The following is a 22,407-nucleotide window of genomic DNA, read 5'->3' as shown; positions in this document are numbered from 1 at the left end:
GACTCGTCTCAAAGTCATTTTCTTTTAAGCATTCAAGATATTCCATCTTAATCCAATCTCCACTCCCAAACTTTGGAAGTGGAACTGACTTTTAGCATTAACCCCCTAATATTCGGGTTAAGATGGATGTGGTCTCTTTTTGAAGAGAACTTTCTGAAGTTAAATCCAGTTTTATGAAGTAGAACCACTCTAAATAGTTCTGATTAGAATATGTACATCTTGCAAGGCAGGAAAAAAAATACTTTTTTTTTTTGTAAAAGTACGAATAGTAGTATGAAACAGGCTTCTAAGAGCTAAATGGCCTTAAAATAAATGGACTCAATGCCAACAGGTCTTAAAAATGTTTTTATTCCATATTAAATATTTGTTTCTCAAGATATGAGTATACTCCCTTTTCTATATGGATATGTGGAGGTGACTTCGTATGATAGTATTAATGATGATATTACGGTTTTGAAAGTGTACAAACAATCACAACATTAATACCATAGCATATAAATAATAATGAATAAACCTACATACAGTAAAAGCAACAAATAAATACAGGATGTTAGAGGTTTGATGGCATTTTCTGTGGTAAGGATTAATAACGCAAAACATGACCAAAAGAAATTGTACTTTGCACACAACTTTGACCCAAAAACCCTACTGTATGTTAAAGGGACACTGTCCCATTTTTGGAAATAAGCTCATATTATACCTCCCCTTGAGTTAAATAATAGGGTTTTACCGTTCTCCTGTACTTTCAACCTTTCTCTAAGTATGGCAGTGCAAATTTTACCTCCATGCTAGCAGTTAACATTGAGTCCTATGAGACCAGCTGGCGGCTAACTGGTCTCATAGGAGTCCATGTTAACTGCTAGCTTGGAGGTAAAATTTGCACTGCCATACCCAGAGATTGGTTGAAAGTACAGAGGAATGGTAAATCCTTACTATTTAACTCAAAGGAAAGTGTAAAATAAGCTTATTTCCAAAAATGGGACAGTATCACTTTAACCTGGTTCTCATGCGATGGTTGTTACCTACCATCTGGAACATTGTCAATCGCTTAGCTCTGGAAAGGCTTAGGTGTCAAGTCTTGCACTTTAAATGTCTGTATGAGCACTGTATATGTCCATACTGTCTTATGTCCATGTATAAGTACTGTCTATGTCTATACTGTCTATGTCCTTACCTAGATTAGTCTATGTCTGCATGGGAAAGCAAGAAATGTAATTTCAAATTCTTTGTATGACCCATGTAAAGAAATTGACAATACAACCTACTTGACTTGACTTGACTTAAAGGAGAATTCCGGCCAGTTTGGATTAATATCCCATCTTGGGTGGACCGAGGGAAAGGGATGAAAGGCAAACCGCGAGAAATTTTCATGCCTGCTGCGCAAAGTTGTTCAATTGCGCTGTTTTCGGTTAAAACCTGGCCCTTCGGGCACGTATTTGACCTGTTTTAAAGCTCCTAGCGTGCATTAAAACCCTTTTGAACGCTTTGGCCGTGGTGTGTGGGTCCATACAAGTCGATCTAGTGGTTCACATTTCCATTAGGTAGCATAGGTACGATACAACAGGAGTTTTCAAAAGTGGCGCACCTACCTCTTTCAGCTTCCGCCTTCCAACTACGTCCGCAAAATGGTTCGCCAAAGTGATACTTCATAGTAATCCATTTTATTTTTGTCCACCAAAGACAAGCCACAAGAAACATATTCACATGTTTTCATGTCCTGAGTTGTTATTGTCTCGCAGATTCACTTCTCTGTCACTGAACGCAGTTTAGTGACGTCATGGTGTCACATGACTCCTGGAAGGAACGCCATTCGCTCATCCAGTTATTATACATAAGCGAGAAAGAGAGGCGCTGTCGTAATATACTGTTTGATATTTTGAGATGGATCCTCCGTTGGGGTAGTTCAATTGAAGAGTTTGGTGGCCATGGTTATCTTTTTCGAACCAGAATATTTGTTACAGATAAAGAATTATTCCTTCCAGGAGTCATGTGACACCGTGACATCACTAAACTGCGTTCAGTGACAGAGAAGTGAATCTGCGCGACAATAACAACTCAGGACATGAAAACATGTGAATATGTTTCTTGTGGCTCGTCTTTGGTGGACAAAAATAAAATGGATTACTATGAAGTATCACTTTGGCGAACCATTTTGCGGACGTAGTTGGAAGGCGGAAGCTGAAAGAGGTAGGTGCGCCACTTTTGAAAACTCCTGTTGTATCGTACCTATGCTACCTAATGGAAATGTGAACCACTAGATCGACTTGTATGGACCCACACACCACGGCCAAAGCGTTCAAAAGGGTTTTAATGCACGCTAGGAGCTTTAAAACAGGTCAAATACGTGCCCGAAGGGTCAGGTTTTAACCGAAAACAGCGCAATTGAACAACTTTGCGCAGCAGGCATGAAAATTTCTCGCGGTTTTGCCTTTCATCCCTTTCCCTCGGTCCACCCAAGATGGGATATTAATCCAAACTGGCCGGAATTCTCCTTTAAGGTGTGTTCAAAACAGCTTGAACCTGATTAGAGAATTCACGTGGCTTTTTTTGAATCACGTACTACTTCAACCACTGACTTGTATATACCCCGGCCCGCGATCCCGGCCCACAATTCTGATTGGGCAGGCTGTGAAATATCTGATTCCGTTCAGGCTCGTCTAAGATTTCCTGTATATCAGTACAATCAACTACTTTACCAGAAAGTGTGTATAATAATGCAAAATGTACCTTGACATAGGGAGGGGCGAGAGAAGAAAGGTACCATCTAACTTCCTCCCCTCGGTTCTCCACCTTCAGAAAGCATTCTGACACAATACAAGGAAACCACAATAGAAAATGCACATTTTATATACGCATTTTAAAAGACAGAGCATGATGAAAGAGTATGGTCATTGCCATATTCGTAGGTGTTGTCTAAATTCCACTAGGCCTTCAATAACAACATGACAAATTGCATTGTGACATGAGGGCTGTACCTGTGCTCTCTCCGCAGGGTGTGACTGGAAAAAAGAGATTGCTGTTCGCAATCTCAAGTTGAGAACAAGCGCCAGTTTTTGGTTGTTTTTTGGCCAGAGAGAAAGCACCCATCTCTGCTTTTGTAAGAGTAGACAAGGGCAACTTGTCCGATAAAGCAGACACGCTCGCACCTTTGGACGAGTACTGTTGAATCTGCACCTTAACAAACTGGGAAAGATATTAGGTTAAGGTCATTGCATAATATAGCCTCTTACTGCAGAGGGGCCCGTCAACGGGCCTACCGGTATTCACTCTTTGCTGATAACACTCAAGTACATCATAAGTAAGTAAGTAAGTAAGTAAGTTTTATTTCTAAAGCACATTTAAAACAGTACAAACTGACCAAAGTGCTGCACAGAGGTTGGTTAGAATAAAGCACAGAGGTTGGTTAGAATAAACAACAACAACATTGCTATGACAATGCAAGGAGTCTTAGATACCATTTTGGTGACAATAGGGTTATAACCGAGGCTCTGCGTTAAGAGGTTAAAGTGATGTTTCGATCATGCTGGTTACATTAGGGTTAAATAACTTTTTATAATTCGGCTAGGAAACATTCGTCTTACAATGGAGATGAACCAACCTTCTGTTGTCCATCACAGAGGACATAGACGACCCCATGCCACGGGAGCTGCAGGGGCTTGGACACCAGGCAGGGGTTGGGGCTCACGTGGATGGACACATAACCCCTTCAGAAAGTGTGGAGGTAGAGCATTTAAATCACACATGTAAGTAAACTTTGAAGCATCTACAGTAAAAGCTACACACAGACAGGGTATGGAATTAGCATATACTGAATCAAGATTTAAAATCAGTGTATAACGGGTCGAAACGTACATAATCAAACTTAACATCAACATATAAATGTGTGCCTGTTTGCTTTCGAGCACCACAAAATGAGATGGATGACATGGGAAAGTTTTAACATTGAGTACATACTCTGGTTCGATTACTCCATTCTGCGGGGTGATTACCAAACAGTGAGCTGGCCAAGACAACTCGAAACTGAGCTCAAATCCCAAATGGTTAATAAGCTGAAGCTGGCATGTGTCAGTATCACCACCTAAAACAGTAACAAAAATTAAAAATGTTAAACCGTTAAACCTCAGAACAGTACTGTACAAAGACAATTTAAATGGTTAAAAAAGTATCTGCATTGCATTCATCTTGCATGCAAAAGCTTGGGCACGACTCTGATACAGTCATAGGACAAAAGTTTGTACACCATTTAAAATTTCTTACATTTCTGTCAAAATTGGTCATAAAACCACACATCTTATGGCCAATAAAAATATGATAACATGTAAATGTTTGGGTGGAATTAGTTAAAGCAGACTCTGATTGCTCTTTCAAACCACGTTTTATGACCAATTCTGACAGAAATGTAAGAAATTTCGAAGGGTGTACAAACTTTTTCCTATGACTGCATTTCATGTATGTAATGCTCTTAACTTAACCCCCCCCCCCCCCCCCCCCCCATGTTCAAAAAGCACCTCAAAACATACATTTTCTCGGAGGCCTTTGCCTGTGAGCTTCCACACTCACACACATCTACAGTACATGGACCCATAACACCCCTATACCTAGACCATGGATATTTTGAAAGGCATTATTTTTTGTGTAATTCTTCAAATAACGGTATACATCTAAACATTTTAGTTTATTTTTATGATGTTCAGTAGAGAAAGCCACTAACCAATGGCGGGTGCTCTCAGCACCACCTGCTCGGGTTTAATGCTCCAGGAGGCACGCCGCTGTTCCACGGCCACGACAGGAGACTCCTTCACCTCAAGAGGAGGGCCTTTCACTGGCAGGACGTCCAGAGACACGTGGCTCGACTGACCGTCCGAGGTGGCCTCTAATGCACTGTCAACAGATATATTTAAAAACTTAAGTCAGTGGTTCACAAAGTTTTCTTTTGAACCCAAGACGTTTTCGCGACCCCCCAAGAAGTAGTCAACGTTGAAATTGAAAATCATTCATCTTGAAAACATTGGCATCCCAAATCCATTCAGATCATGTACCCATTATGGCATGTACAAAAACTTGGTGCAAATCTATCTGTGATTTCAAGAGCTATTGTGGTAACAAAATATCTGCGATGTTGGGCACGGTCAGTGGCCTGAGGCAAAACAATAATATCCCAGTCAGATCTCACAGATGTCGAATTTCTTTTAGCCGGGTACAGAGTCAAAAGTTAATGTAGAAACCTCACCCCAATGAGCTCCCTTTTAATCGATTTTTATTTCACGTTGACGTTTCGTGCCACCACAACCCTTCCTTCTCATGGAAATAAAAATGGATTAAAAGGGAGCTCATCGGAGTGTGATTCATCCTTACCCTAAAAAACCATAATATCCCCAATGCACCGCAAGTACCAGTAAGTTCAAAATGTATAGTACAGTACCCCTGTGACTCCGTGGTTCCATGGCCCAGTGACGTTTCCAGGTATTGCATCTGGTTGCCCGAGTCTGCAGAGCCTAGTAGCGTCAGCATCACCCTCTTCATGCCGCTGAAGAACATCTGCCCCTCACTGGGCCTTTGGGGCAGGTCACACACTGCCACAAAAAAGCCCACATGGAATGATTACATTGTGTGGAAAAAGGAAGGGGGGAAAAACATATTTTTTCCTAGATATGTGCTGCACATTCACAAATGTTATCTTGATGACTGGGCCACTGGGGCAGGCCACACACTGAGACAAAAAGCATACACAGAATTATTACATTTGCCACATGCACATGATGTTTTTATTCCAGAATGAATCATTCAGAATTAAAATGGTTCCATCTAGTTTATATTGCACTTCGATTTAATGCTGAATTGTGAAGTGTTTAATTCTGAATAAAAATGAATTCTGCTCATGTAAATTGAGTTAATTCTGAATTAAATGTTGCATGTAAACGAGTCTATGGAAAAAGGGGAAAAAACACTGCTTGTCCACTACTTGCTTAAAAGTCCAGTATGTAATGTTAATCGTTTATTTTCTAAATATATGCTGCACATTCAAAAATATGATATTTTCACAAATATTTACGAAATAATTAAGTTAACCAAATGCAGTACATGGTGGACATGGAGAAGATCCACCTTTTCATGTAAGAAAAATGTAATTTTCCCAGTCATGATTAATACTTTGAAATTGATGATGGTGGTATACTGTATATGAATGAAAAAGATAACACTTGTGGTTGGGCTTGGGCAGCATACATTCTGGAAATAAACTACACAAAAGACACTTTTTTATGCTAAAAGCATTAAAAGTGCATTCTGATTGCATTCTTATGTGAAGGAGAGCATGTGTTGCAAGGGTAAAAAATTGTGCATATTCAATTCTGTACATCAACACCAAAACCATACATGAATGATCAGCCAATACCTTCGTTAATGTCATCTTCACCAAGGAAAACCTCATCAAAACAGAGATCCTTCAACTTAGAATAGTCAGAGATGATCTTCTGACCAGCGAGAGGCTTGCTTTTCTGGAATCTACACATAAATGGGGAAACATAGCTGGTCTTTCCAATAATATACTGTTGTTTCAAAAATGCAATTCAAAACTTCAGTAGCCTTCAGTATGTGTTATTACGGTAAAAACATATTAAATGTGCATGGTGAGCCCAACCTTTTGTATCGTTGTCGTGAAATCTCATCTCCACAGAACAGGCAAACAGTGGCAAGAACTGGGGGCTTGGACTGGCAAAGGGCCTGCTCCCGGGCAGTGGTCTTAAGAAGCACGGTTATGACCTATGGACACAAAAGGGGCATAGCTGCCAACAAGGTACTGAATAATTTTTAGATGAGAAGTAAAAATCTTGCACTACCTAGTCTCACTGGATTTGATGTCTGTGGTAAGAAAGTTGTTATAGACATTTTATGCCTTTAATACATTAGACAGTGGCGGGGAACGGTCGGGAAATGACCCAAGCCAGATTCTAACCTGCCCCGCTCCCCTCATAGATGGTCAGGTGAGGTGTACCTTACACTGGACTGGACTACTGTGTACTAGACCCCGAAGCCGTTTGTATTTAGGATAATGGCAGGCTGGTGAGATTATTGGCTGGCTAGCTGTCTCAGCCAAAACCTTAATGGCTGCTGCAGCCACCAAAATGTTCATGGCTGTAAATGGCTCATGGTCTGCATTCTAGGCTACTGATTAATTAATAAGGTTCCAGCATGCAGTGTAGGCCTACTGGTTACACACATAAGCTAGATTTCCACAACACAGGCTGATTAGAAAGAAGAAGAAACTGATTGTACTAAAACAAAGTGTATTTATTTCAGCACATCACTGCTTGCTTCAGAATTTTCCACCCTCATACGAAAACTTTTAGAATCCAGTCCCTGTCACTGTCACTGACAAAAAAGATAGTTGTAGACTTAATTTTGTGCAGTGTACATGCATTGTGTGACGGAGGTCATCTTGCACCTGTTCACCCCCCTCGCGGATCGAACGTGCGATCTTGTCAACTACAACGGTCCGGCAATGGGAGACACAGTACAATACCGCTGGGCCAAGAGACTAGTCTCTCGGCCCAACGGCACGAGACTGTATGAAGCTATTGGAGGGAGGTTTACCAACGTTCCACGCCAACTCTGTGCTAGTTAGCCTCCGTTACACTCTCCCCCTTAAACCTCACTCCCCCATCCTGGGTCAGCGGCACCACTGTGACGGAGCTCATCTTGCACCTGTTCACCCCCCCCGGGGATCGAACGTGCGATCTCGTCAACTACAACAGTCCGGCAATGGGAGACACAGTACGATACCGCTGGGCCAAGAGACTCGTTTCTCGGCCCAACGGCACGAGACTGTATGAAGCTATCGGAGGGAGGTTTACCAACGTTCCACGCCAACTCTGTGCTAGTTAGCCTCCGTTAAAATTGCGTATAGAGATGACACGCTGATTTGAACCGACTATCGCATGTGTGTCCAATACGCATTTGCAAGTTAAAGCGTGCTCCACAACGCCCTGTGACAGGTTAGGTTTAGGGATGGTTTAGGTTTGGGCACAATTTAGCTAGACATTCACCAAATGTCGCTTGTTCTTGGCAAAAGTAAAGCAGCAGAAGCATCGCTTTACTGACCGGTTAGGTTAAGGAATGATTTTGGTTAGGTTCGACTCCCGACCCGCCAGGTTGGTGGGGGGAGTAATCAACCAGTGCTCTCCCCCATCCTCCTCCATGACTGAGGTACCCTGAGCATGGTACCGTCCCACCGCACTGCTCCCCATGGGGCGCCACTGAGGGCTGCCCCCTTGCACGGGTGAGGCATAAATGGAATTTCGTTGTGTGCAGTGTGCAGTGTTCACTTGTGTGCTGTGGAGTGCTGTGTCACAATGACAATGGGAGTTGGAGTTTCCCAATGGGCTTTCACTTTCACTTTCACACAGCAAAACATTTTGCGTTTAGCAACAGAAATGCGCTGTGGCAAAAGAAAATCGCCGACACGGCAGGAAACCTGCGCAAACCTAGTCACTTGTCAAAAATGCATGAAAACGCTTTATTGTTGCGTCTGAGGAGTAACTTCAAAAGGCGTCGCACCAACACACAGAATGCACTAGCTGCTATACATACGCTAAAACATGATGACAATGTAGGGTCTCCCAGCCACTTCTCCTCCCTTCCACTAGAGGGCGCTGAGCCCAAAAGAGACTGTTTACAATGTACCACTGAACGACGCCCCTTACAGTGATCTACAGTACGCTATAGAAAACCATGCTCCAAACAGTATCCTGCCTCTTTTTTCGTTCACTCTCGTGCGAGACGGAGCTGCGCTAACGCGCAGTACAAGGGACTGTGCACACAAAACTTTGAACATAGCTTTTATCTGATATTTAGGCCGAATACAGATAATGTAACGCTTAGTTCATCCCTACACAGCTGTAAGTTTATTTTCTTTGCAAAGTTTCAATCAGAGACAACAGTGTCTTTGGTTTCTACTGTTGGAGGGCAGTAGCCCATTAACAAGTCGGTAGCCTGGACGTTCCTGCTCAAGACTTCATCCGGATTAATTTGTGGAACTTTGATGCATCAAGAGTTTCACGCCTAAAGCATTGCACGGCCGGACTGTGCGAGCAACTTTTCCCAACCCTTCCTGTCTCGCTGGGGTGAGAATCAGACGCCTTGGACTCACAGACTGCGAGCGCTGTGTTGGACACAAGCCATCCACCACACTGAGGATAACCACTCTCTCTCCTGAAAAGGCTGGAAGCCTTTCCATCATTCACAGTAGGCATATCTGGGCATATTACTCTACTGTCAGTTTAGATATGTTTGAAGAAAGCTTAGCTGATGTCTCATTCCCTTCTGTCTCCCCTTCTGTTTAGTTAGCAACCTGCTATCACTAACTCCCTGGTTGTTTACTAGTTGCTAGGTCTCATTCGAAACGATCAGAGTGTTCAAGCATTGTTTGGACGCATATAAATGTTCGGAACGCTCCGTGAACCTCTCGATTGCGATCGTACAGTTACTAAACCTCTGTGCGCGCGCCTGTTTGTTATTTTGTTACTGTGTGCACGGCCTCAACAGGCCCTGCCTTGATTAGCTAGCCAGCTGCTAATCTCCACAGCATAAGCTGTTCCTACTGACACAGTCACCGCTTCTCTCTCTTTTTCTCTCTCCCTCTCCCTGGAGAATAATCACGCTTGTAGAAACCCCAGGACAACCCCTGTACCTCTCGGTACAATTTGAGTAGAACCTTTCCACTGTACTGTCCGCCAGACAGTCATTAATTGTCCTGTGCTCTCTGCAAACTTTCTGAGCTCGTGCTAGCTAACGCTTGCCGGCTCTGTGTGCATTTCCATACCTAGACAATATTTTCCCACATGTGAGTTGCCATATTTGTAGTCGACTATCGATATTGCTCTAGACAACCCTGTCTCTCACTCCCTGCCCTGTCTCGGTTCTTTCTCTCCCTCTCTTCCATTCAGAATAGCGTACATTAATTACAGAAATCTCAGACACCGTTGCGGGCCCCTAGTCTCACCGAGGCTAGCTCTACCTGCTATTACCTTGGACTAGGTAGCCACTAGCTACCGTAGCCTTTTGTTCTGCCTGAACTTTCTGTAGCCAATGTTAGCTTGGCTTGACCAAACACACACCCACACGCGTTTGGTCCGCCATTTCATGTTGACAAGGGACACACACACGCACCCGCACCCGCACCCGCACACACCCGCATACACACACACACACACAAACACACACACACTAGAAGTCTCTCTCCCTCTCTCTTTTCCCCTCTTTTCTTCTTTTATTTTCCTTCCTTGTTTTATAGTAAATGTGCCTTATGATTGTATTATTCCATTTAACCGACATTGAATGTAATGCTTTATTTAGATTACTTGGTAGTTAATAAAAGTTGTTCATTTAATTGCATTTTGTCTGTTATTGCATTGTGTACGTATGGAATCAACTTACTTAGAACTTTTGCCTTCAATTGAGTTTTGTGCCCCTTGTGTTGACTGTCAGTACAGTGAAGCAGTCACCTAAAGGTAACTGTTCACTATGACTATCACAACGTGTACAAGTACTCCTATTAGTCTTGATCTTTTGCAATTCATTGTGAAATACTGAGATTAATATCCAAATCAAATGAGACTGATTTATTACATAAGTCATAGACTATTACATAAGTCATAATTGATAAATCTCCCAAAACGCGATTGTTCCTACATATTTTGGTTACCCATGGTGTGAGGACTTATTCTTCGAGCCCATTAATGTAATCTCAATGGCATAACTGCAATTGTACCTACAACAGCCTCTGGTATTTGATGCACATAAATGGCTCGGAGGCTCCGCCGAATTTTAATAGATGGCGGCTCATTTTGCAAAATTATTGGCTGGCGGCGGCTGAAATTCTTCATGGCGGTTTTGGCGGCTCAGGGGTCTTACACACCAGGGCGGTAAAGCGTCGCGGAACGGTCGCGTTTTTTACCGCCGTCGGTGAAAACGCATTGAAACATATCTGTCCTTACACACCAACCGGCAGTAGTCGGGCGTCAGCCGGCTCCCGCGCCGCATTTGGAAAATAGAACTCGAGCGTATTTTTCACGCCGGCGACCGGCGTGTCTCATTCAAATGAATGGCAAAGTAGCACGCTAGCTTTAGCTGGTGGGTTTTTTTTTTTTAACAGGACTGGCCGCGCACGCCGACGCCGTCAGTGTGAAAGGCAGAGAAAAACACACCGGCCTAAACTAAGCAGAAAGACTTCGTTCGTCCCGCGACCGTTCCGTTCCGCCTTAGTATGTTTTGGCCCTCATGGCGGCGGCTTCGGGGTCTACTATGTACTACTACATCTTACCTCCTTGGATCGCTCCTTGAGAACAAACTGGGCCGGTGCCAGGCTGAAGATGGTGGTCTCTGCAAACTGAGACAGCTGTGGGTCTGTGTAGACGACAGCTCTCACGTAGGCAGCTCGAGAACCCGTGTTCCGCACGCACACGCATAATTTACTGATGCTGCCGACCCGAACTCCTGTCAAAGTGCTGACGTATCCCTCAGAAAACTTCTCCAGGTCTTCCAGGATGATATTACTGGTGCCACCATAGCCTGATAAGGGAATCTGAGGGCAAATTAAAAGGAGCACATGTAAGAAACTGCTGCAGAACTTTGTACAGACAAATAAAAAAAAGTTATGTGGTTATCTGAATTCACAGTATTCAGTATACAGTCACGATAATGCTACGATGCAACAATATTATTTTTTTGACGATTGTTTCAAAGATCTTGTCAAATTGGTGTCAGTATGTGCAATGCAACTTCTCTCTCAGTTGTTGCCCAGAAAATACACAGCAATTAGGGAACTGTGAAAGGAGGTGTTTCTGAGTAACCTTATTTCATTCAGGTTAATGCTCCAATGACCAATACCATGCCTAAGCCTAACCTGTCAGTAAAGCAATGTTTCTGCTGCTTTACTTTTGCAGAGAATTGCAAAACAAGTAGGGATGGGCATAATTAACCGATTAACCGATGATTGATCATTAAACATTTAGTCGAAGAAATTAATTTTCGCAGACGAACCGTTAAACAAAAAAAACAAAAAAAACTTGAATGTAGGTCATTAGTGCACGCCCTCAATGCAATGCATTTCGCTGTTACACCTACACAATTTGGGCAGCAGGGGGCAATATCTCACCATCACCGTACCCTGGCTAGACTTGTGTTACATGCGAGCTTTCATAGAGCGGGCTTTGCCTAACCATGAAGAGGTCTCGGCGAAGTGTGGCGTGGGACCATTTTCGGTTAGAAAATGACAAAGTGTACTGTAATTACTGCAATGTGAATTACAAATACAGTTAATCGACAACGACCATGATGTGTACCATAAACGCAATAGGCGGTTCAAATCAGCGTATTATCTTACTTTTATGATGCCTTGTGGAATTGCACATTCATGCGTTTAAAAGTTTTAAAGTAGACGACAACATCAATGTTTTTACAGCAATCTCAATAGAACATTGTTGCATAAATAGCATTATTCAAACTGTACTGTGTGTGTACCAACAGTAAATTTGATCCAAGACGCTGTGACGATTTCAATTCATACTTGCACTTTTAAGTATACTGTGTACGTGTTGTGTGCAGTGCGCACTGTGTGCTGTGGACTGCTGTGTCACAATGCCAATGGGAGTTTCCCAGTTGTGGCTTTCACTTTCATGTTGTAGTGTTACTTACAGTAAATTTAATTCCAGGCTGTGATGACTTCAATGAGGACTGTTTAATCTCCAGTTTAGCCAGCATGCACGCCACACGAGAGGGGGTGAACAACAGATGCACCGTCGCATCCTCCTTAGGCCGAATGGTCAGTTCTCGTACATGACTGAGCCTCTCCTCTGGCCCAAATGAGCTCTGAAGCTGAAAGACGATACAACAACAAAAAATGAAGATGTGAAACATGCAATAAAATGTTAACCATTTTCACAAGCAGAGATGTTTGGTTGTTGTAGTTGCGTTGAAATGATGAACTTAAACTGAAAATATCCTACATCTGATGTACTGTACTCAGTACTTAAATATGCAGTACTTAAATATGTACATGGTTTACCATTCAGGTTCACTTTAATCACTATCTCACATACATAGTCCATTCTTTGGTACAGCACCGGGCACGATACAATATCATTATAGCCCTAATATCTAGGCTGGATTTGAACGTGGGTGGCACGTGGCACAGGCAGTAAGCCATCAATAGACTAGTGCGTTAGCGCATTGCACCACCAGAAATACTGTTGACACGCCACCCTCAACACTATATAGGCAGAAGAGGGAATGGCTGGCATGAAACAAATCTTACCCAAAATAGATTTTGTAAATCTTACCTGAAAGCAGTCCTGGTCCTGCCCCCTAATCAGTAGCCGCAGCTGCTGCGACATGCTGGTTGAGTTATTGCGAAGCACCAGCTTCTGTTGCCTGGACAGAGAAAAGTCACATACGTTTCTATTGTTGTTTTGCTACATACTGTATGTTGCACACAGCGAACCACAATAGTAACATAGATTCAAAAGTTTACAGTAGATAATAAAAACAGACACTTCCAGCCCTAAAATCGCTCCATTTTTACCTCCACCGGATCACTGTGGAGCTCAGCTTTAGGACATCAGGCTGATGTCACTAACATTTATACTAGTTGGAAGATAGTTGGAATGGGATCTCCATCTCAAAAGGCAGAGGAAATGGCGCACATTGGTTACGACAGCATTGCGGAGCACTTTCAAATCCGAAAGTTTTGATTGCCTCCCACACACTGGCAGTCAACTTTAAATTCGATAGTAAACCAGTCCCCCCAGGAAATCGCGATGTTGCGATCGCGTCGTTTTTCGCAACTTCAATGAATTCCCGCGAATTCTGCGCGAGAGCGCAACTTTAACCAATCACCGCGATTTCCCGCAACTTTGAACACTTTGAACCAATCCATGTTGCGCTGACTTCACTGACGGCAACAAACTTCCTTTCAAAAAGGATAATACAATAAAAAAGTAACCTAGCAATCAGCCCCAGCACTTTACTATGCATGTACAAAGTTGTCGGTGAGGGGGAAAAAACTAATAAATACGAATGTAGGAAACGCCATATTCTCATTGCGCGTCTGCTCGCATGGTCACAGGAGGGAAAATGTATGACTAGTCTGGCATAACCAATAGGCCTACATTTTTAAAATGTGCTAGGCCTACATAAATATATAATTAACACTTCATGACAGTCATCTACATTACGCAAAGTATAGGGCTCCTACAACAAGATGTGTTTTTTTTCTAAAGCGGTCCACCTGCTGGACCACTTTGGTGTTTGACTTGTGCGCATACAGAAGGCAACATTTTCCCTCCGAATTGAGATGCGCAAATGTCTTGTCCACAACAAAGGAGTAATTTCCATCCTTCATTGTGAATGCTGCGTGCGTGCCTGGCCGATATAGTAATCTCTTTCGTGCAAATTGGGCTATGGCTGGATACGAGCACTTGGTGACCGTGGTGACCGTGTCGTCAAATCACTTTCGTTTAACCTGGCGCGGTCAAACGGGCAAGGAACACTGTACATGAATAAAACCAGAGCAGACACGTTGGAAAGCTGTGGGAGTAAGTTGGAAAACTACTTTCTGTCTCTCCCTCTCCTTCTCTCCTCCTCCTTGCGCGATTGACGGTATTGATTGACAGCTGAGACCTCCGTTCTGCAGGCGACGTGGTCTTTTATAGGCCTAGATAACAATCTCGTCGTCTTTTATATTCACAAGAGCACCAAAATTAATATAATTTCCGAGCATTATTCAGCAAGCACCCTTCACAACAGGAAATCTGTGAACTCCATCCTCGTTACATTGAATGATGATCATCAGCCGTTAATTTAAAGCCGGCTGACGGCGCGGGAGAACAAAAAAAAAAAAAACTAGGCCTATGCCTTCTTTCGAAAGCGACCCCTCCCTCTGCTTTTATTTGTGTTGCTTTTGACAAGCTTGAAAATTAAACGCCGACACAGGAAGGCTATGTGTAGCAGACGACTCACATTAACCAGGATTTCAGTCACAAGAGTTCTTGCACGCACCCTCTTCAACTGGGTGGACATGTCCAATTCCGCCCGCCTACTTATAGGCCTAGTTAATTATGTATTCACTGTTTAAGTCAGGAATGGATATCGACATGATACGAAGTTTGTATGCTTACAATTTGAAACGGTGATGACATTTAAAACAGAGTCAAACGGCCATAAACAGCATTGTAATGAAGGGTGTCGTAATGGCAGCATGAAAGAGATGGAACTTTTCACGACGACATTCTGGCTAAAAACTCGCCCTGGCCGCTTCCCTGCTTTGCTTAAGGACCAAAATTGTACTATAAAAATGGAAATAATATAAAAACACCAGAGGACTGGAATGTGGCAGTGTCCTTTACTTTCAAGCCTGGGGAAACGCATTAAAAATCGCAACAAAAATCGCACCTTTCACTTCATGCCGCAACAAAATCGCAACAACACAGTAAGAAGCTCCGCAACTTTTATCGCGATTTTCTGGAAATCCTCGTGCACCATCTGGCAATTCCGACCGCGATTTTTTGAGAAAATGCGCGCGATTTCCTGGTGGGACTGGTAAACAAGCATAGGAGCAAGTGGATTCACCAATCATTCCTTGTACATTTTTTGTAATTAAACTTACATGGCCATCCCAAGGGTGACTCCTCCCCAGGCAATAAATTGCTTGTTGGAGAGAATTGGCGGCACCTGGCACTGAGAGGCCGCAGAGGAGGAAGGAAGGACGGGCTTTGTGTTGGCATCTAGCACCACCTCTCCTTTCAGAACAACTTCATATTGGGGACCAGAGGGCAGCACGAGGATGGTGAGTACACTGAAGACACACAAATAATAATAATAATAAAATAATCAGTTTTATATAGCGCTTTTCATGACACTCAAAGTAAACTCAAGATTTCATTGGCCGGATATCACTGATGAAAGTTCTTAGTGCCAAGACAAAAAAAATCTCAGCTTCAAGTTATACATTATAGCCGCCCACTTAAAATATATATTTATTTTTTTCATGAATGTTTACTAGGTAATAAATGTACTGGTCTGACCAAAGTGAAGTAAGTTTTGCGGCTATGAAAATGAATAATAAATATGTCTATTACTGGAAAATGAAAATGGCAGACACAGAGAAGATCCACTTTTTATTGTATTCATAACGAATACTTAGAAATTGATGGTGGTGGAAAAATACTCATGAAAAGGATAACATTTGTAAAATGGGTTGCATAAAGTCTGGAAGCAAACTACTTAAAAAAACTACGGTAACACTTTATTTTAGGGTAACTTCTATTAGCACTAATACATACAATATTAATGTCTGTGTATGTAAGGCATGTACTAAGCAAAATCAGACAGTTGTTAGACATTTATTCGCAAATGTCTTGTTCATGCACAATAAGGGATTTATTACCAATATAACCTTAGTAAGGACCTATTAGACCTAGATTTCTATTTATGACTAAGCATTAAGTGCAACAGAGTTAACAGAGACTGCAGCAAACATGAAATAAACGGTGAGAGGGACTCTAAGGCCATTTTCTGAGTGGTCTGCAATGTATTAATGTTCAAAAAACTGGACTTCTCCTTTAACATTGTATGTGTTAGTGCTAATAGATGTAAACCCAAAATAAAGTGTTACCAAAACTACATACCCTAACTTTAAGGTAGTACAAACTTTTAATGTAATATATAACACTATTAATACAAATGTAATGACAAAGATCTGATGTGATTATGTTTAGGTAAGCTACATGACAGCCTTTCAACACCCTCCTTGTACAAACTGGTGTCATGTTAACTCATAGTCTATACCTTCTGAAGTGAATATGGGGAGCATTGTGGTAGAAACATCTACATTGAATTTGGTTAGTCACTGGGATTCTGAAGAAGCATTCTCAGTTCTCACCTTTCATCACATTTTTGCTTTTCCTTCGGTGCGAAAGATACCACAATTCCTTGCTCCTCTCCGACACACAACATGAGCTCGCTTGGTTTGACAGAAAAACTGTCACTGCACTATAAAATAAAAATACAAATTTGCAGAAAGGGAAAAATGAATGTGTCTACTTAATAATTTACAAGAACAAAAAAAACATAGCAACATAGTGTCATCTTAGAGATGCATAACTTAAAAGTGCATACAGTGTATAACAGAAGTGAGTACATCCCTCACATTTTTGCAGATTTGTAAGCATATCTTTCCTAGGACAACACTAACGAAATTTCACTTCAATAGTAACCCGTGTACAACATATATAGCCGCTTCAATTTGTTGTTCACTGGAAAAAAAATCTAAATGCACCCATTAATATTTGAACATCAACACCACCCCAGGTTAAAATCCTGTAAAGAGTGTCTGACAGGGGGCCCTGTTGGTCCAACACATCACCAAATTAAAAGTGATTACGGGATTTTAACCTGGGGTGCACTCACTTTTGTGGGTACATGTTCAAACATTAATGGCTGTATTTATTTTTTCAGTGAACAACACAAGGCAGCAGTTATATAAGTTGTACACATGTTACTTTCCATTGTGTCCAACTGAACTTTCTTTAATGTTGTGCTATGAAAATAGTATATACTTACAAATCTGCAGAAATGTGAGGGGTTCAATAAGTCAACAGACACTGGAGTAACATTATAGGACATGACTTAAAAATGACAGCAATGCCTACAAACCTTCAGACGGAGCTGCACGTCAATGCTCCCAGCATTTTTCAAGGGTAAAGTCTGTTGAACCGACTGGCCCAGTGGTGCATGAAGAGTCACAGTCTATTATACACAGGGCAGACAAAAGAGAACTGGGTATTTGGGACTGAAGAGAATAAAACCAAATAGAATAGAATTAAATACCTTTTTACTGTATTGTCAGATGTACAAGTTACACTATACATGTGCACTAGTGCTGTAACAATATTGGATCGAACCGAGAAATCGTGATACTCAGAGTCACGATCATGATGTAAGGAGGCAGTATCGTGATACACCCTTTCAAAGTTTTGTTATCCTTCAGTCCAGAAAACAACCATATGAATCAATGTAATAATGCTTCCAAGCTTCAAATTAGATACATTTCAGAAATCGTGGGGTGTATCGAATCGTAGGTCAGGAATCGTGATACAAACCGAATCGTGAGTTGCGTGTATCGTTACAGCCTTAATGTGCACAAAAGCTGTTGCCTCTTAAAAAAGCTTTAAAAAGGGTGGACTGTGTAATTATTGCATTAGCTTTCTTGACTATACAGGAGAGAATTTAGCTGCATCTGCAGACGTTTCTTCTCATTTATTTGACAATGCAGCAGTCCTCTCCCCAAAGTGAGGTTTAGTTATCTAAGCATCAACATTCACATTGAAATATACAGTGTGTGTGTGTGTGTGTGTGTGTGTGTGTGTGTGTGTGTGTGTGTGTGTGTGTGTGTGTGTGTGTGTGTGTGTGTGTGTGTGTGTGTGTGTGTGTGTGTGTGTGACCATGCTTTGTAGGCGTCTCCGTACCTGTAAATGTCTTGGGGCATGCACTCGAGCTACTCCTGAGCGTGCCTTCAGTGCAACACTCTGGATTACACAGCTGGGACCCGGTCGGTCCACCTCCACATTAATCTGGGCAGGAAACTCATCTGCAGGCCAGAGCTCTCCTAAAACAGGACATTACAGATTTTACAAGAGGCTTCCATCAAAATGTCCTCCATTTACATACACTCCAATCCTGCAATCTAAATACAAATCTTCCTTCCGTTTCCTCAAAACTTCTAATTTTGGCCCTCTGAACACCTGTTCCACTGAAGTGCAGCGCACTGCTCTGCCAATGTTCAATTCCACGTTTTTCTATAAAACCTTACCCCACACAGCGGCAAAGATGTCCACGGATGTCCGGACATCTGCGCTGGTGCGCATTGCAAACAGTGGAACCAAACATTGGCAGAGCAGAGCACCTTGGCGGAACCGGCGAGCGGAGGCCCTTATGGTGGTGAGAACATTCTTGTGATTCTGAGATTACAATACCATAGCTATGAAATTAAACGAATCTTTCACTCTTTCTCCAAGAAATGTAGAGCTTTTTTTAGACACAAAATACAATATCCTACTTGTAAATATATTCAAATGTTTATTTTTTTGTATATTACCGGTAAATGCATGAACCATTTCCTCACAGGAAAAACCTTGCTCGAAGAATACAAACTTGTATTCATCCCTTTACCCTTTTACCTGTCCAGGTTTTAAAGCCTGCAAAAACTTCTGCTTTTACCCAAACTACAAGCCACATGTTACTCGTACTAAGAACTATTGGGTGAAGCAAATGTTTCCAAAAATCTGTGCACAGTATAATAGATTTCTTGAGTTCATAATTCCATATTAACGCAAGATTAACCTAAATTTGTACCAACATCACTAATCCAGGAGTGCGTTTCTCGACAGTGTCGTTGCTAACTAAGTAAGCAACTTAATAGGTTGGGAAATTGCATTGCAACCAAGTAAGCTGCTAACAACGCTTTCGAGAACGGTGTCCTGATTAAGGCCTATTGTTAAGGTCTAGCCTTAACAGTAAGGTACACAAAGCATCTTCATAAACCTTGAGGAACAGATTGATGTACCTGTAGTAGAAGTGTACAACTGTGGTGCCTGAAAATGAACCCAAATCATCAAAACTTCAGGCTTCTAGAAAGGAAAGAAGAAAAGAAAGATAGTGATTTTAGAAATGGAATGACTGGGAAGACTAAAGTAATCCACCTTAAAAAAAATAAAAAATAAAAGCAGTGCCGGAAAAAAAATCTAAAAATCTTCAAGCAAATGCCCATCAAACTTTTTGGGGAAATTTTCACAATTTTTACCCTCCATAATGTTCCCAGAGATGCTTACCTCTCCATCATTGGCACGTAACACATAGTTGACAACTGATGGGACAGGCCTGAGGTTAGTGGGATGAGTTGCTCCATCTGCAATCGGGCTCTTGGAGAAGGTGAAACAGCGCAAAACGGACGGATTCTAGAGGGAAGAACCCAAAATACAAAGTGTTAAAAAAAGCAATCAGAGATGGCAACCTGGCCCCATGCCAGCACATGATGTGTGTTTGGCGACATCAGCCTGAACATTTTATACTATATGTGTGTGTCACTCAACACATCGTGTTGAAGAATGTTTTTCTACCTTAATGAATTTAGTGAAGGATACTGGAAGGATTCTGACAATTATGCAGTAGATCAGAAGAGAACTGTACTGTACCATAAGCTGTAGATGATTATGTTCATTGATGCCAAAAAATATATAATTTGAATGGCCATTTTGTTTTTGTGCCATCCATATCAGGATTACAAGACATTTATTGTCATGTGTTGTGTATGGATGTATACTGTACATTTGAACTTCACTTGCCATAATGGCATGCGTTTAGGCGGGGGCTAGAGCTCCCCCATTCAACGCTCTTCTGAATCGCAAGGACACTCAGGAAGTCTACTGGTATTATAATTATGCAGTAGTTGATAAAGGCAAGTTTAATGTTCAGCACCTTCATGTCCGCCTCCATCTATGTGTATGTGTGCCCTCACTCGGACAAATCATGTACTTCAGGGAAAGTTATTTTGCTAAAAAAAAATCCAAAAAAAGTAAAAAGAAAATGTAGAAAAAGTCTCAGCTGAAAAAAAGAAATAAGTAAAAAAAATATTCATTAACTCATTGGCTGCCAGCCATTTTCATAAAAGAGTAACCCACAGTGCCAGAGATTTTTCAGCATTTTGGGTGTTTTTTGGAGGCTCACAGAAAATTGAGTTCTGTGTCTATGTCAACACCATACCTATAAAAACACAGATTAGACGCTCATCTGTCATCAGAAAAAAACGGTGTCTCTCTACCCCTTTCCGTTCTTTCATAATCATCTGTTGAAAATAAGTGGAATTCGCCAAAATGCTGCTTTCTATCCAAAAAGCTAAGAAAACGCCATTTGAAGTTGAACTATAATTGCAAGTGTTTTTGCTCATAATGACACCGTCCTAACAACTCCAAACCTATCAGATGCTATTACAGAGTCTCCTGTCATCTGTAGCCAGAACAAAAGATCGTTTGTATGGTCTTTTCAACCTAATAATGTACTGAAATATAACGGGGTGGGCTTGAAAACAAAAGTGTTTTGGTTTGTTGCTGGCGCGCACAATGGATCATGACTGCAGGTGCATGTAACTCATGTGAAATACTAAACTCACAGAAATACTGTCTCTAAATATAGTCCCTCTGTTTAGCCTGTAGTCCTCTAGTTACAATCACAGCTGATTTGTTTCCTCCTGTACCGTGTGAAACTGGGAGGCTGGCAGGCAGACAGCACAACTTAGCTTACTGCTGCTTCAGTTATTTGGCAGAGCGGACAATTTGCAGATTGATGATTACTGTCATCATGTTTCTGCTATAGTGATCTTGTCATATATTGTTCAATGATTTTTCTTTTGATAAAGTACTGATCACATATCCAACATTTCACAAGCCGATTTGAGTGGGGAAGGCTAGCTGGTCTGAGGCTAAGTGCAATGCTTTCTCATGTGAGCTGAATGTATCTGACACAATCAGACACAAAAGGCTAGCTTCTCTGTTCCAAGAATCTGCAACCCCCCTGTCTTTTTGATGATTACAGTAAGCTGATCATACTATACAGATCCATAACTGCAACTGTAGAATGAGTAAAAATAGTTGACTTACCAAGGCTCCTTTATTTAGGCTTAGTTGTAAGTTGTTAGCGATTTCGTGCTAGCTAGCTAGCGTAGCAAACAATAGCCAAACATTCCCAACTGAGGTGACCACTATCCTGTGCATTTTTCCTGTTAGATGATCTTTTGCACGCATCATCCTGATGTTGTGTAGGCTGATCACATTATCCAAAATGAAACAGTTGCCACACAGATCATCTCTGGTTGAACATGGTGTATTTTTGGCAAGCTAGTTACAATGCCTACTAGCTAGATGGCAACAGGGGGGTGTATTTTGGTCATGAGAGGAAGTTTTTTTTGTAAGGCTCTGACACTAAAATCAGTAGAATACCTGTGTTAAAAAAAATCAGAGGGCAAGAAAGTAGACTACTGTCACAGGTGCTTTACTTTCAAAAATTATTTTGCTATGCTGCTTTTGAGATTATAATAGGAAAAAGGGATGTTTTTGTCTTGACATTTCCTCTTGATGTGAGCTAATGCCCTGTCCTGACTGTTCCTTAGGACACTTCTGCCACCTACAGGAACAGTTAGAACATGACTAGAGGCGTGAAATTAATACACAACATAGGTCAGACCGTCCTCAAGGCGTGGCTGTAAAAAAACGCAATTATCGGCGAACGACGTCGAAGGCAGGGGGCGTCACTATTCGAAATGACGTCATTCGACGGCTAAGGCAGCCAATGAGTTAAATG

General features: G+C 41.8%; 1 protein-coding gene across 2 annotated transcripts in view; it reads right to left on the bottom strand.

The window, feature by feature from the left end:
* cep192 (centrosomal protein 192) overlaps positions 1-22,407 on the bottom strand; it is a 61,040-nt gene that overhangs the window by 8,757 nt on the left and 29,876 nt on the right. For both annotated transcript variants that reach the window (XM_063199815.1, XM_063199814.1), the window contains 17 exons: positions 19,884-20,009; positions 19,619-19,682; positions 18,522-18,661; positions 17,710-17,802; positions 16,937-17,046; positions 15,662-15,850; positions 13,338-13,428; positions 12,694-12,873; positions 11,321-11,581; positions 6,641-6,762; positions 6,395-6,504; positions 5,423-5,573; positions 4,712-4,881; positions 3,955-4,078; positions 3,599-3,704; positions 2,976-3,183; positions 2,728-2,804 (listed from right to left, as the gene is read on the bottom strand). In XM_063199815.1, the coding sequence (XP_063055885.1) occupies positions 2,728-2,804; positions 2,976-3,183; positions 3,599-3,704; positions 3,955-4,078; positions 4,712-4,881; positions 5,423-5,573; positions 6,395-6,504; positions 6,641-6,762; positions 11,321-11,581; positions 12,694-12,873; positions 13,338-13,428; positions 15,662-15,850; positions 16,937-17,046; positions 17,710-17,802; positions 18,522-18,661; positions 19,619-19,682; positions 19,884-20,009 (2,322 nt within the window). The remainder of the gene's footprint in view (positions 1-2,727; positions 2,805-2,975; positions 3,184-3,598; positions 3,705-3,954; positions 4,079-4,711; positions 4,882-5,422; positions 5,574-6,394; positions 6,505-6,640; positions 6,763-11,320; positions 11,582-12,693; positions 12,874-13,337; positions 13,429-15,661; positions 15,851-16,936; positions 17,047-17,709; positions 17,803-18,521; positions 18,662-19,618; positions 19,683-19,883; positions 20,010-22,407) is intronic.

This window comes from Engraulis encrasicolus, chromosome 5 (assembly GCF_034702125.1).
Source record: "Engraulis encrasicolus isolate BLACKSEA-1 chromosome 5, IST_EnEncr_1.0, whole genome shotgun sequence".
In the NCBI taxonomy this organism is placed as follows: Eukaryota; Metazoa; Chordata; class Actinopteri; order Clupeiformes; family Engraulidae; genus Engraulis; species Engraulis encrasicolus.
The sequence above is the reverse complement of the archived record's forward strand: the minus strand, read 5'-3'. Positions and strand labels throughout refer to the sequence as shown.